The 15,390-nt window shown below is 49.3% G+C and overlaps 2 protein-coding genes across 2 annotated transcripts; both read right to left on the bottom strand.

Annotated features, from left to right (window-relative positions):
* Nucleotides 1-5,137: 5,137 nt before the first annotated feature.
* LOC124707991 (phytosulfokine receptor 2-like) lies at nucleotides 5,138-6,259 on the bottom strand. The gene has a single exon (XM_047239679.1). It carries the CDS (start codon nucleotides 6,257-6,259, stop codon nucleotides 5,138-5,140), a length of 1,122 nt encoding a protein of 373 aa, XP_047095635.1.
* Nucleotides 6,260-14,088: 7,829 nt separating this feature from the next.
* Nucleotides 14,089-14,892, bottom strand: LOC124707992 (phytosulfokine receptor 2-like). The gene is made up of 2 exons (XM_047239680.1): nucleotides 14,563-14,892; nucleotides 14,089-14,463 (listed from the first exon to the last, which is right to left on the bottom strand). Exons 1-2 carry the CDS (start codon nucleotides 14,890-14,892, stop codon nucleotides 14,089-14,091), a joined length of 705 nt encoding a protein of 234 aa, XP_047095636.1.
* Between the last annotated feature and the right edge of the window lie 498 nt (nucleotides 14,893-15,390).

Raw genomic sequence — 15,390 nt, forward strand, 5'->3', positions numbered from 1 at the left:
CAAACCTTGCATGTGGAACTATTCTATGTGTCAAAGTGTGATGCAAGGTGTGATTCACAAAATGGTGCATGGCATGGATCCCCGGTCCGACATTCCTCACCTTCGGGCGATAACACTTAACGATTCCCGGACGTGTACGCTGAAGTGTCCCGCCGCGGGTATATCGGGGGCTAGACTGTGCCAAAGGGTGCCACACATGGTTTTCCATATGTCCATGGACTAAACAAACCTAAACCTATGAAAAGTTACATTGGTGCACCCTCGCGCGGAGAAATCTAGCGGGGTAGACCCGCCGGGGCACACGTTCCGCTGTTTTGGGGGAGGAGGGGGATAACGACCGCCGGAGCACCGGAACCCCACCAAACCTTGCATGTGGACCTATGATATGTGTCAAAGTGTGGTGCAAGGTCTAATGGTGCAAAAGTAGCTCCCCTAAACCCTAAACCCTAAGCTGGGGAGGCTTCGAGCCCTAAACCCCTCTAAATCCCTAAACCACGACGCCGGAGCTGCAGAACCATGCATCATAAACCCTAACCCTAACCCTAAACCCTAAACCTAAACCTAACAATAAATACTTACCCTTTAACCTAAACCCTAGCCCTAGCCCCCAAACCCTAGCCCTAACCCTACACCTAACCCTAACCGATGAGACCGAGCACACCGTCGATCGTGTGATAATGGCTCTAGCTGCTGGTATATGTGCCAAAGGGTCCCAATCTTTGGTTCTCCATGTGTATATGTACTAAACAAACATAAAGGAATGAAAAGTTACATTGGTGCACCCTCGCGCGGAGAAATCTAGGGGGTAGACCCGCCGGGGCACACGTTCCGTTGTTTTGGGGGAGGAGGGGGATAACGACCGCCGGAGCACCGGAACCCCACCAAACCTTGCATGTGGACCTATTCTATGTGTCAAAGTGTGATGCAAGGTGTGATTCACAAAATGGTGCATGGCATGGATCCCCGGTCGACATTCCTCACCTTCGGGCGATAACACTTAGCAGATTCTCGGACGTGTACGGCTGAAGTGTCCCGCCGCGGGTATATCGGGGGCTAGACTGTGCCAAAGGGTGCCACACATGGTTTTCCATATGTCCATGGACTAAACAAACCTAAACCTATGAAAAGTTACATTGGTGCACCCTCGCGCGGAGAAATCTAGCGGGGTAGACCCGCCGGGGCACACGTTCCGCTGTTTTGGGGGGAGGAGGGGGATAACGACCGCCGGAGCACCGGAACCCCACCAAACCTTGCATGTGGACCTATGATATGTGTCAAAGTGTGGTGCAAGGTCTAATGGTGCAAAAGTAGCTCCCCTAAACCCTAAACCCTAAGCTCGGGAGGCTTCGAGCCCTAAACCCCTCTAAATCCCTAAACCACGACGCCGGAGGCTGCAGAACCATGCATCATAAACCCTAACCCTAACCCTAAACCCTAAACCTAAACCTAACAATAAATACTTACCCTTTAACCTAAACCCTAGCCCTAGCCCCCAAACCCTAGCCCTAACCCTACACCTAACCCTAACCAGTAGACCAGGCACACCGTCGATCGTGTGATAATGGCTCTAGCTGCTGGTATATGTGCCAAAGGGTCCCAATCTTTGGTTCTCCATGTGTATATGTACTAAACAAACATAAAGGAATGAAAAGTTACATTGGTGCACCCTCGCGCGGAGAAATCTAGGGGGTAGACCCGCCGGGGCACACGTTCCGCTGTTTTGGGGGGAGGAGGGGGATAACGACCGCCGGAGCACCGGAACCCCACCAAACCTTGCATGTGGACCTATTCTATGTGTCAAAGTGTGATGCAAGGTGTGATTCACAAAATGGTGCATGGCATGGATCCCCGGTCTGACATTCCTCACCTTCGGGCGATAACACTTAACAGATTCCTGGACGTGTACGGCGTGAAGTGTCCCGCCGCGGGTATATCGGGGGCTAGACTGTGCCAAAGGGTGCCACACATGGTTTTCCATATGTCCATGGACTAAACAAACCTAAACCTATGAAAAGTTACATTGGTGCACCCTCGCGCGGAGAAATCTAGCGGGGTAGACCCGCCGGGGCACACGTTCCGCTGTTTTGGGGGGAGGAGGGGGATAACGACCGCCGGAGCACCGGAACCCTGATATATGTGGGGGATGAGCATGGAGACTAATTTTGTATTTCACATAGTGTAATAAATAGTCATCAAAAAGAAAAACTAATTAACAAAATAAATATAAGTAGTAGATGAAATAAAATAGTTAGAAAAACAAAAAAAATGTATATTGGCGCACGGCAAAGGGAGAAGCGCACGGCAAAGGACCTTTTGCCGTGCAACTTGTCTGTCCGCACGGCAAAGTTTGGCTGCACGGCAGTGCCAGGCCTTTGCCGTGCGCTCTTTCTTTGCCGTGCGGCTTGCAGGGACTTTGCCGTCCCAAAATCTTTGCCGTGCGCTGCTCCCATTCTTTGCCGTGAGAAATTTCTTTGCCGTGCGCCATATCTTTCTTTGCCGTGATATGTTTCTTTGCCGTGCGCTGCGCTCATACTTTGCCGTGCATTTTTTCGTTGCCGTGCGCTCTTCTTGCTGCGCACGGCAAAGAAATCTTTGCCGTGCGGCAGCTCACGGCAAAGTTTGGCTGCACGGCAGCGCCTGATTTTCCCGTAGTGACCGGCACTTGGCTCTCATCCCACCTCACCGGAGATGTGCTCCCCGAGTTGTCAATTGCTCTCGCCGTGTATTAGCGAGGAGCCCAAGTGCTGACGCCCCCTATGGTCCTAACTGGTTCAGGGTATGAAATGACTGGGATTTCTAAGTATGGGGTGCTGATTTCCAGGATTAGTAGTTCAAGGTTTGATTCCAACACCGTCTACAACTTCAAGGTTTTTTTTTCAGACTTTACTCTTACATATAATACAAGTTAGAATGATGGAAGCTGCAGTTTCTCTTGTGAGTTGTGGACATAAAATACACGAGGTGTATTAGTCACTACACAAGGGAAGTTGGGTGTGAGAGAAGTGAGATAATCTATGAGCTGTGCAGGAAAGAGCTAGTGGTAGCTTCTAGTTTGAAACGTCCCAGTGCACTCTCTGAAAGGGCATCATCAGTTCCCTAGTAACAAACAAACAAAACGACCATGCTGTGAGCGACTTGAGTCCATGCATGCACAGGGGCAAGGCGTATTGATGCTCCTTTTATAGGCACGGCACCGCTTCTACTTTGTCTTGTTCCTTCGACAGGGCGTCGTGCGCTACATGCTTTATCTCATCGAGTAGTGCGTCCACCGACGCATCCTTATCCTGCCGACAGCTTTAGTCCCGGTTGCAGCCACCAACCGTGACAAAAGGTTACCGACGCATCCTTATCCTGCCGACAGCTTTAGTCCCGGTTGCAGCCACCAACCGTGACAAAAGGTTACCTGCACATCATCCCCCAGATAAGGCCCTCCTAGATAAGCCTCCCCCAGTCTTTTGTCCCGGTTTGAGCCTCCACCCGGGATGAAAGTTTCGCGCGCCACTTCGTTCCCGCCTATTTTCTTCCCGCATTCCCGCCATTTTTCCACTATATATATGTTGGCCTAACACCCCGGTGAACCTACCGCTCGGACGCACTCGAACGCCACGGAAACCGGACGCCCCTCGACGACATGGAGGCATCCCGGAGATGAATGAGCGGAGGCGGTGGCGAGGCACGTGTCAGCGGTGGCTACACGTCGCACGCCGGCGTCGGCGGGGCGAGGCACGTGTCAGCGGTGGCGACACGAGTGGCACGGCGGCGGTGCACAGGGGTGAAACATGAATCCAAACCGAAGCAGGTGGCTCTTAATGTCTCTTGAGCAAGAGTAATCCTTCTCGTTCTTACATTTTAGACATGGACAGCACATAAAACCTTGCTTCGACTTGTTGGCCTCAGCCACAAGCAGGAAAGAATTCACGCCCTCTCTGAAAGCGGGAGCACATCGGTTACCGTACATCCATGGATGACTCATCTGCATCATAAGTACAATTATATATATATGTATCAGATGCAATCACCTTGCTAAAATTAGTATTGTACGGACTATGCATATATATATAGTCGAGAAAATAGTTGCTAACCTTTTAGGATCAAAAAGAGGAGAAATCTTATCAAATAAAACCAAGTGGCATCCCTCTCACAAGCATTCCATCAAACACCTCTTGTGCACATGTAGAAAAAATGAGCTAGCATACACCTCCACCTTCACCACCACCAAGGAAAATATGAGGTGGGGTGGGCTGGCTGCTTCTATATATATGCATGGCGCTTTTGTCGCGGGCCGTATTACGACCCGCGACAAAAGGGGTGCCGACAGGAGCAGACCCCTTTTGTCGCGGGTCGTAATACGGCCCGCGACAAAAGGCCGCGACAAAAGGCCCTGACGGCTCCACATGGTTTCGGGGCGACGTGGCCAGGCCATTTGTCGCGGGTGCAGGCGCGCCCGCGACAAAAGGCTCCCACGGAAGCCCTGTTTTCCACTAGTGTATATTCCCTCCTACCAATATTGTGAGAGAGCTATCTAGTCTTTGCAACTTAGCTATCATCAGCCACCATTGGACAAAGGGTCTCTTCAACGTCACCGGTGAGATCAACCAAACTTTCTGCAACCATTTAGCTAGCTGACATTAAGAAGCTATAATTCACCATGTGAACACAGCCCAATCAGCACAATAAATTAAGCATCGATCACACATGACAGAGAATAGAAGACATGACCTAATCACCAAAGTAGACATACATTCACGATTCAGATTTCTACAAAAGCAAGCACGTACACTTGGTCTACATCATCTGCAAACCGTGGTAGACATTTTCAGGACGACATGTATGTAAGATACTGAAGGGAAATTTTATTAATTCAGAGTAGGAAAAGCTAGGATGCTACATCGATGAGGTTACATAACACGATCGATTGACCCCACCAATCTAGCGATTGTGGGCTACACTAAACTTAGACAAGGAGCTAAGCTCCGTTACAGAAGAAGGAAACGATAATACACTTATACTAGACCATTAACCTCATAGAGGACACAGAAGATTGACCCCACCTAGTGCTTGTGAGGTTCACCGAATTAACTAGGACAAGGGGGCCGGGTGAGCTGAGCTCCCATGGGAACAATACACTTACAGACAATCAGCCCCCTGTGACGACCTTGTTGCTCCCAGATACGGTATGGTAGCTCCCAGAGACGGTATTGTTGCTCCCAGATACCGTATTGTGGTTCCCGGACACGGTACAGAAGCTCCCGGACACATTGTTGTCGTCCCCGGAGACGATATTGTTGTTCTCGGAGACGACATGGTTGCTCCCACGTACGACCTGGTTGCTCCCGGCCACGACATTGTCGCACCCTCTCACGACGGTGTTGTTGCTCCCGGACATGGTGTTGTTGCTCCCGCACATGACAACGTTGTCGTTCCCGGAGAGAACGTTGGTGTTTCCGGACACGACGGTGTTGTTGGTGCCGGTTATTGTGTTTGGTTCTTCGTCGAGTGTTCTTCGGAACAATGGCATGTTAGTGAAAGGGGCGGTGGAGAGGCCCTCGAGTCGTATCTGCAAACTCTTGGGTACCTCGCCAACCAAGGAATTATGGGAGAGGTCCAAGAAGGAAAGGTGGTCAAGCTCGCCGATCCAGGACGGGATGGTGCCGACCAGCCTGTTGTTGCGGAGGTTGAGCTCACGGAGAGATGACAGTGATGAGAGGGAAGGTGGCAATGGCCCCGAGAAACCGTTGGAGTGCGCGGCGAAATGCTCCAGCGAGGTGAGGTCGGTGAACACGTCCGGGAGGCTGCCGGAAAAGCGGTTGCCGGACAAATCCAACAAGGCGAGGTGTCTGAGCTCACGGACGCGTGGGCTCAGCTCGCCGTCGAGCTCGTTGGATGCGAGGGAGAGCTTACGTAGCCTCGCGAGGCCGAAGAGTGCGTTGGGGACAGCTCCCACGAAAGAGTTGGAGTCGAGGAAGAGCTCCTCGAGCTGCGCGAGTTCCGCCAAGGATGCTCCTGGGATGAGCCCCGCAAGGCCGCGCTCGGGGAGCCACAGCGCCGTGACGCGGCCGCTTGCGGCGTCGCAGCCTACTCCTTCCCAGCGGCAGCACGAGGCGCCGGACCACGCGGCGCGGAGGAGGACGCCCCCGTCGCTGAGGTTCCCGACGAAGGCCCGCAGCGCGTCGAGGTCATCGGGGTGGCACGGTGTCTCGCTGCTCGCCGCCGGCAGGAGGAACGCCAGGAAGAGCAGCAGCAGGCAGCACTTCGCCATGGATGCAGCTGTGGTACGCTACAGCTCAGCAAGAGCCCTTTTGTTTTGGAATGCAAGTAGTTCGCAACTCGCAAGTGTTGTTGAAAACTGCATGGGTGGTGCATCCGATCTTATAGTGGCCGAGTACTAGAGCTCTGATGGATCTCTTGAGCGCTATAAAGCGCGTCTTGTGGCTCGTGGCTTTCAGCAGGAGCACGGGCGTGACTATGATGAAACTTTTGCCCCTGTGGCTTATATGACTACTGTGCGTACCCTTCTTGCTGTTGCTTCTGTTCGCCGCTGGTCTGTCTCCCAGCTTGATGTTCAGAATGCTTTTCTTAATGGCGAGTTGAGTGAGGAGTTTTACATGCAGCCTCCTCCTGGGTATTCTGTTCCCGATGGGATGGTTTGTCGTCTTCGACGTTCTCTCTATGGTCTCAAACAGGCCCCTCGTACCTGGTTTGAGCGCTTCGCCTCTGTGGTGACTGCTGCTGGTTTCTCTCCTAGTCTTCATGATCCAGCACTTTTCGTTCACACTTCTCCTCGTGGACGTACTCTTCTTCTTCTTTATGTTGATGATATGATCATTACTGGTGATGATCCTGAGTATATTGCCTTCGTCAAGGCTCGTCTTCGTGATCAGTTTCTTATGACTGATCTTGGTCCTCTTCGCTATTTTCTTGGCATTGAGGTTTCCTCCACTTCTGATGGCTTTTCTATCTCTCAGGAAAAGTACATTCAGGATCTTCTTGCTCGTGCTGCTCTTGGGGATGAGCGCACGGTCGATACTCCTATGGAGCTTAATGTTAAGCTTCGTCCTACTGATGGTGATCCTCTTCCTGATCCCACCCGTTATCGCCATCTTGTTGGGAGCTTGTTTATCTTGCTGTCACTCGTCCTGATATTTCTTATCCTATTCATTGATGGCGTGTAACTCACACGTTCGTTGGGAACCCCAAGAGGAAGGTATGATGCGCACAGTAGCAAGTTTTCCCTCAGAAAGAAACCAAGGTTTAATCGAACCAGTAGGAGCCAAGAAGCACGTTGAAGGTTGATGGTGGCGAAATGTGATGCGGCGCAACAACAGGGATTCCGGCACCAACGTGGAATCTGCACAACAAAACCAAAGTACTTTGTCCCAACGAAACAGTGAGGTTGTCAATCTCACCGGCTTGCTGTAACAAAGGATTAAACGTATCGAGTGGAAGATGATTGTTTGCAAGAAAATAGTAAAACACAATTGCAGTAGATTGTATGCCATGTAAAGAATAGGACCGGGGTCCACAGTTCACTAGAGGTGTCTCTCCCATAAGATAAAAGCATGTTGGGTGAACAAATTACAGTCGGGCAATTGACAAATAGAGAAAGGCATAACAATGCATGTACATGATATGATAAATATAGTCAGATTTAATTGGGCATTACGACAAAGTACATAGACCGCCATCCAACTGCATCTATGCCTAAAAAGTCCACCTTCAGGTTATCATCCGAACCCCATTCGGTATTAAGTTGCTAAGCAACGGACAATTGCATTAAGTATGGTGCGTAATGTAATCGACAACTACATCCTTAGACATAGAATCAATGTTTTATCCCTAGTGGCAACAGCACATCACAACCTTAGAACTTTACGTCACCGTCCCAGGTGTCAATGAAGGCATGAACCCACTATCGAGCATAAATACTCCCTCTTGGAGTTAAGAGTACAAACTTGGCCAGAGCCTCTACTAATAACGGAGAGCATGCAGGATTATAAACAACACATAAACAATAGATTGATAATCACCATAACATAGTATTCTCTATCCATCGGATCCCGACAAACACAACATATAGTATTACAGATAGATGATCTTGATCATGTTAGGCAGCTCATAAGATCCAACAATGAAGCACAATTAGGAGAAGACGACCATCTAGCTACTTCTATGGACCCATGGTCCAGGGGTGAACTACTCACTCATCACTCCGTAGGCGATCATGGCGATGAAGAGTCCTCCGGGAGATGAATCCCCTCTCCGGCAGGGTGCCGGAGGCGATCTCCTGAATCCCCCGAGATGGGATTCGCGGCGGCGGCGTCTCTGGAAGGTTTTCCGTATCGTGGCTCTCGGTACTGGGGTTTTCGCGACGGAGACTTTAAGTATGCGTAAGGGTAGGTCAGGGGGGCTGACGAGGGGCCCACACCATAGGGCGGCGCGGGCCCCCCTCTGGACGCGCGGCCCTATGGTGGCGGCGCCTCGTCGCCCCACTTCGTTATCCCTTCGGTCTTCTGGAAGCTTCGTGCAAAAATAGGACCCTGGGCGGTGATTTCGTCCAATTCCGAGAATATTTTCTTACTAGGATTTCTGAAACCAAAAACAGCAGAAAACAACAACTGGCTCTTCGGCATCTTGTTAATAGGTTAGTTCCAGAAAATGCATAAATATGACATATAATGTGCATAAAACATGTAGGTATCATCAATAAAGTAGCATGGAACATAAGAAATTATCGATACGTTGGAGACGTATCATTCATATTCTGAGTCAGTTTGTCTCAGCTCCTACCACTGTTCACTATAGTCATCTCCTCCGTGTTCTCCGTTACCTTCGTGGCACGATCACTCGTCGCCTTTTCTTTCCCCGTTCCAGCTCTCTCCAGCTCCAGTGCTATTCGGATGCTACGTGGGCGAGTGATCCTACGGATCGTCGTTCACTTTCTGCTTACTGTGTGTTTCTTGGTGGTTCGCTTGTTGCTTGGAAGACGAAGAAACAGGTCGCAGTTTCCCGTTCGAGTGTTGAGGCTGAGTTGCGGGCTATGGCTTTGTTGATTGCTGAGGTGACTTGGTTACGGTGGTTGCTTGCAGATTTTGGGGTCTCTGTTACTACACCCACTCCACTTTTGTCCGACGAGTACAGGTGCTATCGGTATTGCACGTGATCCGGTCAAGCATGAGCTGACCAAGCATATTGGTGTTGATGCTTTTTACACACGTGCTCGGGTGCGGGATGATGTTGTTGCGGTTCATTATGTGCCTTCAGATTTGCAGTTGGCGGATTTCTTTACGAAGGCGCAGACTCGAGCGCAGCATGATTTCTTACTATCCAAACTCAGTGTTGTGGATCCACCATGAGTTTGAGGGGGGGTGTTAGATGTATCTATCTGTATATTGTAGTTTCCCCATATGTTAGGGAGTTTCCTGCATATTTCCACCTGTACATGTACTATATATTGTGGCCTTTGGCCCCCTGTAATACAACAAGCATATTGCCCTAACAGTGGTGCAGGTGACCGTCCAAGCGGCGACGACGACCTAGACCTCCACCTTCCAGTCCGACCGGTGATGGTGGATCGATGGTCTCACGTGGCCGTGGCGAAGCTGGTGGTGGCTGACACCCCTCTCCTTCATCAATGTTCCTCTCTTCTCGATGGTGGTGGCTCAACACGAAGGCTTTCGGCCATGTTCCCCTTCTCCAGTCCAGCTCTGACAAATTGGGATCACTGTGTTTGGCTGGAGTGAAAACCCTGCTCGGTGGCGACCGATGCTAACCACGGTGACGCCTGCAAGCGCTGTTACCTTCTTGGAGGCGTGCTCATGGCCCTCACCATGCCTTCGCTCCCCTCGGATGTCGGGAGAAACCCTAGGTCCGGTTCTCCAGACTAGGCGGCGGCGCCATGGTGTCGTTATCTTCTTGAAGATGTCGTCTTGGCCATCTTGAGGGAGGACGATGCAACATTTGGAGTCTCGAGGCGACGTGTTGTGCTACCGACGCTGGCCACTGCCTGAGGCTTGCGTCGAGACCCTGCCTTCTTCTCTCTGTCTTCTTACTCCTGACAACTCACTAGGACCTCTAGACTAGCCCCACAAACCAACACATGTCTTTCCTGCGCACTTTGTCCTCACTCGTGTGCACCCGGGAACTACTTCCCGGTCGGTCACCCATCCTGAAAATTACTCCGGGCCAAGCACACTTAACCTCGGAGTTCTTTGCTGATGAGCTTGAGGAAAAGAAGTTGCAAATTGTTGATATGAGTATCCTATCAATCCTATTGAGCCCTGGGCCAGGATGTCACACTCATCCCTCCTTAGAAGATCGACGCCCTCGTCGATCAGCACCAGGCGAGGAACATCCCCTCTTGGCACACGTCTGTGCGTCCAGTACCAGCACATGTGCCATGTCGTGTGCCACTACGGGCCACACCAGCCATGCGCCACATGCCCAAACCCCTGAGCCGCACACGCCCTTGTAACCGTGAAGGTCGGCTCTGATACCAAATGTAACACCCCGACTACCCCTCGGCTGGGCCTGTTACCCGACAGCTCACTAGGACCTCTAGACTAGCTCCACAAAACAACACATATCTTTCCTACGCAGTTTGTTCTCACTCGTGCGCACCCGGAAACTACTTCCCGGTCGGTCACCCATCCTAAAATTACTCCGGGCCAAGCACGCTTAACCTCAGAGTTCTTTGTTGATGAGCTTCTGAAAAAGAAGTTGCAACTTGTTGATATGAGTATCCTATCAACCCTATTGAGTCCTGGGCCAGGATGTCACAAGCGCATGGAGGGAGGTACGTTGGTGCTGTTGGCCTTGGAGTGGAGGTCAGGCTTCGGTGGTGTCTTGCTTGGTTCGTGATGCGGCCCGGAAACAATGTGCTTCTTCTCCTCACCACTTGTGGCTGGATGTTGGGCAAAGCGGGTCATTTACCATTGAGTTTGTAGAGGTGTGTTGTTTGCCGCTCGGCAATGTATCGTGGTGTTGGTACGGAGTGGTAGCCTCCTTGACCTTATATCGTGGCGAGTGTGGAGTTGTAGCCTTCTTGGAATTGTATCCGTCATCTTAGCCTTTCTTCTATATGATTGATACACTTCCTATAGTGTATTCTCGAAAAAAAGTTCTACCAACAAGTCTAGATTACTTCCTTGATCACCGAGAGTGCGCAACTGTCAATTTTCTCTACACCATTCATGATATGTTTCTTTCGTCCATTGCTACAAACCATTTCTATGTTATAGTTTCCAAGGTTTGTAGGTGCAATCATGGGAAGTTTTTTTTATAAAGGGAATAATAATATCATGATGATACCAATTATACATAGTCTCTGCAACAACGTAGTGCCCTAATGACAATACAAATACACACATCCAAAAAAAGAAATAAAAATTACATAAAAGAAATTTCTCGCTACAATGACCAGTTCCTTCTAAGAGCGGACCAAACACCACCAAAACAACACCATAAATCTATCAACTCCAAAAACGATGCCTCCCTCAAGGGAACAATGCACAAGCACCATCATCACCCTAATCAAAGAGGTGTATTGTTTTCACCCCGAAGAAAGTACGCACTCACAAAACAATTCTTTCAACAAGAGCATTTCCAATCAATTAAGGTCAGACCTTGGATTTTCACCCTGCAGGTTTAGATATTGAGCCTCCTATGTTGTCGCTCCCACTTACCAATTCTGCTGCTCGAAGTCACAAATCACCAAGTCAGAATCCCTACACGGCTACACTCCTAGGACTCAAACATCTATTGCTAGTCTTCAACTCCCCACTTTCGTGATATTCTTTGTGTTTGACTTCACCCCGAAACTAAGGCATGTCCCATGATGGAAATAGGCCGCAATCATGGGAAAATACACGATTTTTTATATATCTAATTAATAAAAACTATATTTGTTAACTTTTTCAAGTTAGCTGTTCTGCGAGTAGAATCTTTAGGACCCTATCGATCATTATGATAATTGTAGAATGCAATTCAGCCCTTTATCATTAACAATATGGAGCGGTTAGATATGCATGAGCTCTAAAATCATCTGATTACTATAATATGTGGGATATTATTGAATCATTTTCAATTGAAACTATTTCTTACGCTTTAACAAGAGGACAATGAAATCATTTTTATTCTTCAGTCGGTCGTCCACATCGCTCTGGGTGAGAAGCTTGAGAAGATGGAGAAGGCTCGACAGCTTGAGAAGGACTGGAGTATCGTCACGGACAATGACACTAAAAACACGTACCCTATTACACCAATTTGTGCCACAAATCAAAGCGCTTGTGAGTGTGTCATGATGGCCACACACTATGCGGCAACGTCATGCAGGCAACATGCCTATTCATGAAGTACGTGCACATGCTCGACACAAACATGTATTTTGTGAAAAAAATCATATTTTCCTTCGTTTAAGCATGTTTTATGATTTTACAGTTCATCGCGGGACTCCGGGAGCATATGTTTTTGGGAGGTAAAACATGTTGTACATACTTTTGGCGTTTTTGGGCATACTTTTAGTGTTATTATTGTCAACATAGAATAGGTAGAAGCTTAATTATTGGTAGCATAACTTTAGCAGTACAGTATGTAAAACTAATTTCAGGGTTTTTGTCACCATGAAAATATTTAAATTTATTGTTGACATAACTACTAGTTAGCATTTACATAAAGTCTGGAAAAAAACCTCGAAGTTGTAGACGGTGTTGGAATCAAACCTCGAACTCCAAATCCTGCAAATGAGCACCCTGAATATACTGATCCTGGTCAATCTAAACCTTGCACCCGTCTGGTGCATCAGGAAGCAAGCGATCCCGGTGGGAGTCACTCAGTCCTCTCACTAATGTCCCTGGTCAACACGTCAGATTCATCATTTCGATCTTCCATCTCTACTATTCCATACCCAACCTCAAATCTAGGACTACACCGGCACTTGGCTCTCATCCCACCTCACCGGAGATGTGCTCCCCGAGTTGTCTATTTATCTCGCCATGTATTAGCGAGAAGCCCAACTGCTGACGCCCCCTATGGTCCTAACTGGTTCAGGGTATGAAATGACTGAGATTTCTAAGTATGGGGTGCTGATTTCCAGGATTAGTAGTTCAAGGTTTGATTCCAACATCGTCTACAACTTCAAGGTTTTTTTCAAACTTTACTCTTACATATACAAGTTAGAAGGATGGAAGCTGCAGTTTTTCTTGTGAGCTGTGGAGATAAAGTACACGAGGTGTATTAGTCACTAGACAAGGGAAGTTGGGTGTGAGAGAAGTGAGATAATCTATGAGCTGTGCAGGAAAGAGCTAGTGGTAGCTTCTCGTTTGAAACGTCCCAGTGCACTCCCTGAAAGGGCATCATCAGTTCCCTAGTAACAAACAAACAAAACGACCATGCTGTGAGCCCTCCATACGACCTGAGTCCATGCACGCATATATCGATGAATATATTCCCTCCTACCAATATTGTGAGAGCTATCTAGTCTTTGCAACTTAGCTATCATCAGCCACCATTGGACAAAGGGTCTCTTCAACGACAGCGGTGACATCAACCAAACTTTCTGCAACCATTTAGCTAGCTGACATTAAGAAGCTATAATTCACCATGTGAACATAGCCCAATCAGCACAATAAGTTAAGCATCGATCACACATGACAGAGAATAGAAGACATGAACTAATCACCAAAGTAGACATACATTCACGATTCAGATTTCTACAAAAGCAAGCACACTTGGTCTACATCATCTGCAAACCGTGGTAGACATTTTCAGGACGATCGACATGTGTATGTAAGATACTGAAGGGAAATTTTATTAGTTCAGAGTAGGAAAAGCTAGGATGCTACATCCATGAGGTTACATAACACGATCGATTGACCCCACCAAGCTAGCGATTGTGGGCTACACTAAACTTAGACAAGGAGCTAAGCTCCGTTACAGAAGAAGGAACGATAATACACTTATACTAGACCATTAACCTCATAGAGAGGACACAGAATATTGACCCCACCTAGTGCTTGTGAGGTTCACCGAATTAACTAGGACAAGGGGGCCGGATGAGCTGAGCTCCGATGGGAACAATACACTTACAGACGATTAACCCCCTGTGACGACCTTGTTGCTCCCAGATACGGTATGGTAGCTCCCAGAGACGGTATTGTTGCTCCCAGATACCGTATTGTGGTTCCCGGACACGGTACAGAAGCTCCCGGACACATTGTTGTCGTCCCCGGAGACGATATTGTTGTTCTCGGACACGACATGGTTGCTCCCACGTACGATTTGGTTGCTCCCGGCCACAACATTGTCGCACCCTCTTACGACGGTGTTGTTGCTTCCGGACACGGTGTTGTTGCTCCCGCACATGACAACGTTGTCGTTCCCGGAGAGAACGTTGGTGTTTCCGGATACGACGGTGTTGTTGGTGCCGGTTATTGTGTTTGGTTCTTCGTCGAGGGTTCTGCGGTTACGCTCCCCCACAAACAATGGCATGTCAGTGAAAGGCGTACCGAGTGAGGGAGCGGCGGTGGCGAGGCCCTTGATGAGTCGCGTCTGCAGACTCTTGGGTACCTCGCCAGCCAACGAGTTACCGGAGAGATCTAGGAAGGAAAGGTGGTCGAGCTCCGCCAAGGATGCTCCTGGGATGAGCCCCGCAAGGCCGCGGCCGGGGAGCCGCAGTGCCGTGACGCGGCCGCTCGCGGCGTCGCAGCCCACACCTTCCCAGCCGCAGCACGAGGCGCCGGACCACGCGGCGCGGAGGGGGGCGCCACCGCCGGTGAGGTTCCCAGCGAAGGCCCGCAGCGCGTGGAGGTCGTCGGGGTGGCACGGCGTCGTCTCGCTGCTCGCAGCCGGCAAGAAGAACGCCAGGAAGAGCAGCGGCAGGCAACAGTACGTGGCCATGGATCGATGGATTCAGCTAGCTGTGGTATGCTACAGCTCAGCAACAGCCCTGTTGTTCTGAAATGCAAGTGTTGTTGATGAAAACTGCATGGGTGGTGCGTCCTATCTTATAGTGGCCGAGTACTAGAGAATCCGTGGTGCAGTACTCTGGCTCACACTATTGCGTGTGTTTGCAAGGGCATCTTCAACAAGGCGATGCATTTCGGACGTATAAAATAATCGAACGTGTTCGTTTACGTTAAATTACGGACACAAAATTTATCGTTTTGAACCATGCGTCCGTTTACGTTTGGGGTGCCTCCAACGGGCCGATGCATTTGGCATGCGGATGAATTTGGATGTTTAAACAACAAAATAAACAAATTCAAAGTACTTAGTTATTACCACTCATGGATGAGCTTGTCTCCAATGCGCAAAGTGCATTCATCAAGAAAAGGAGTATTCACGACAATTTCCTACATGTCAAGAACCTAGCCACAAGATTCCACAAAATAAATA

Source organism: Lolium rigidum, chromosome 4 (genome assembly GCF_022539505.1).
Source record: "Lolium rigidum isolate FL_2022 chromosome 4, APGP_CSIRO_Lrig_0.1, whole genome shotgun sequence".
Classification (NCBI taxonomy): domain Eukaryota; kingdom Viridiplantae; phylum Streptophyta; class Magnoliopsida; order Poales; family Poaceae; genus Lolium; species Lolium rigidum.

Bases quoted from the DNA above. Each gene is read 5' to 3' on its own strand.
- LOC124707991 (XM_047239679.1), bottom strand. From the start codon at position 6,259: ATGGCGAAGTGCTGCCTGCTGCTGCTCTTCCTGGCGTTCCTCCTGCCG.
- LOC124707992 (XM_047239680.1), bottom strand. From the start codon at position 14,892: ATGGCCACGTACTGTTGCCTGCCGCTGCTCTTCCTGGCGTTCTTCTTG. The intron at 14,464-14,562 runs GTACCCAAGAGT...TTTGTGGGGGAG, and splicing joins GTAACTCGTTGGCTGGCGAG to CGTAACCGCAGAACCCTCGA.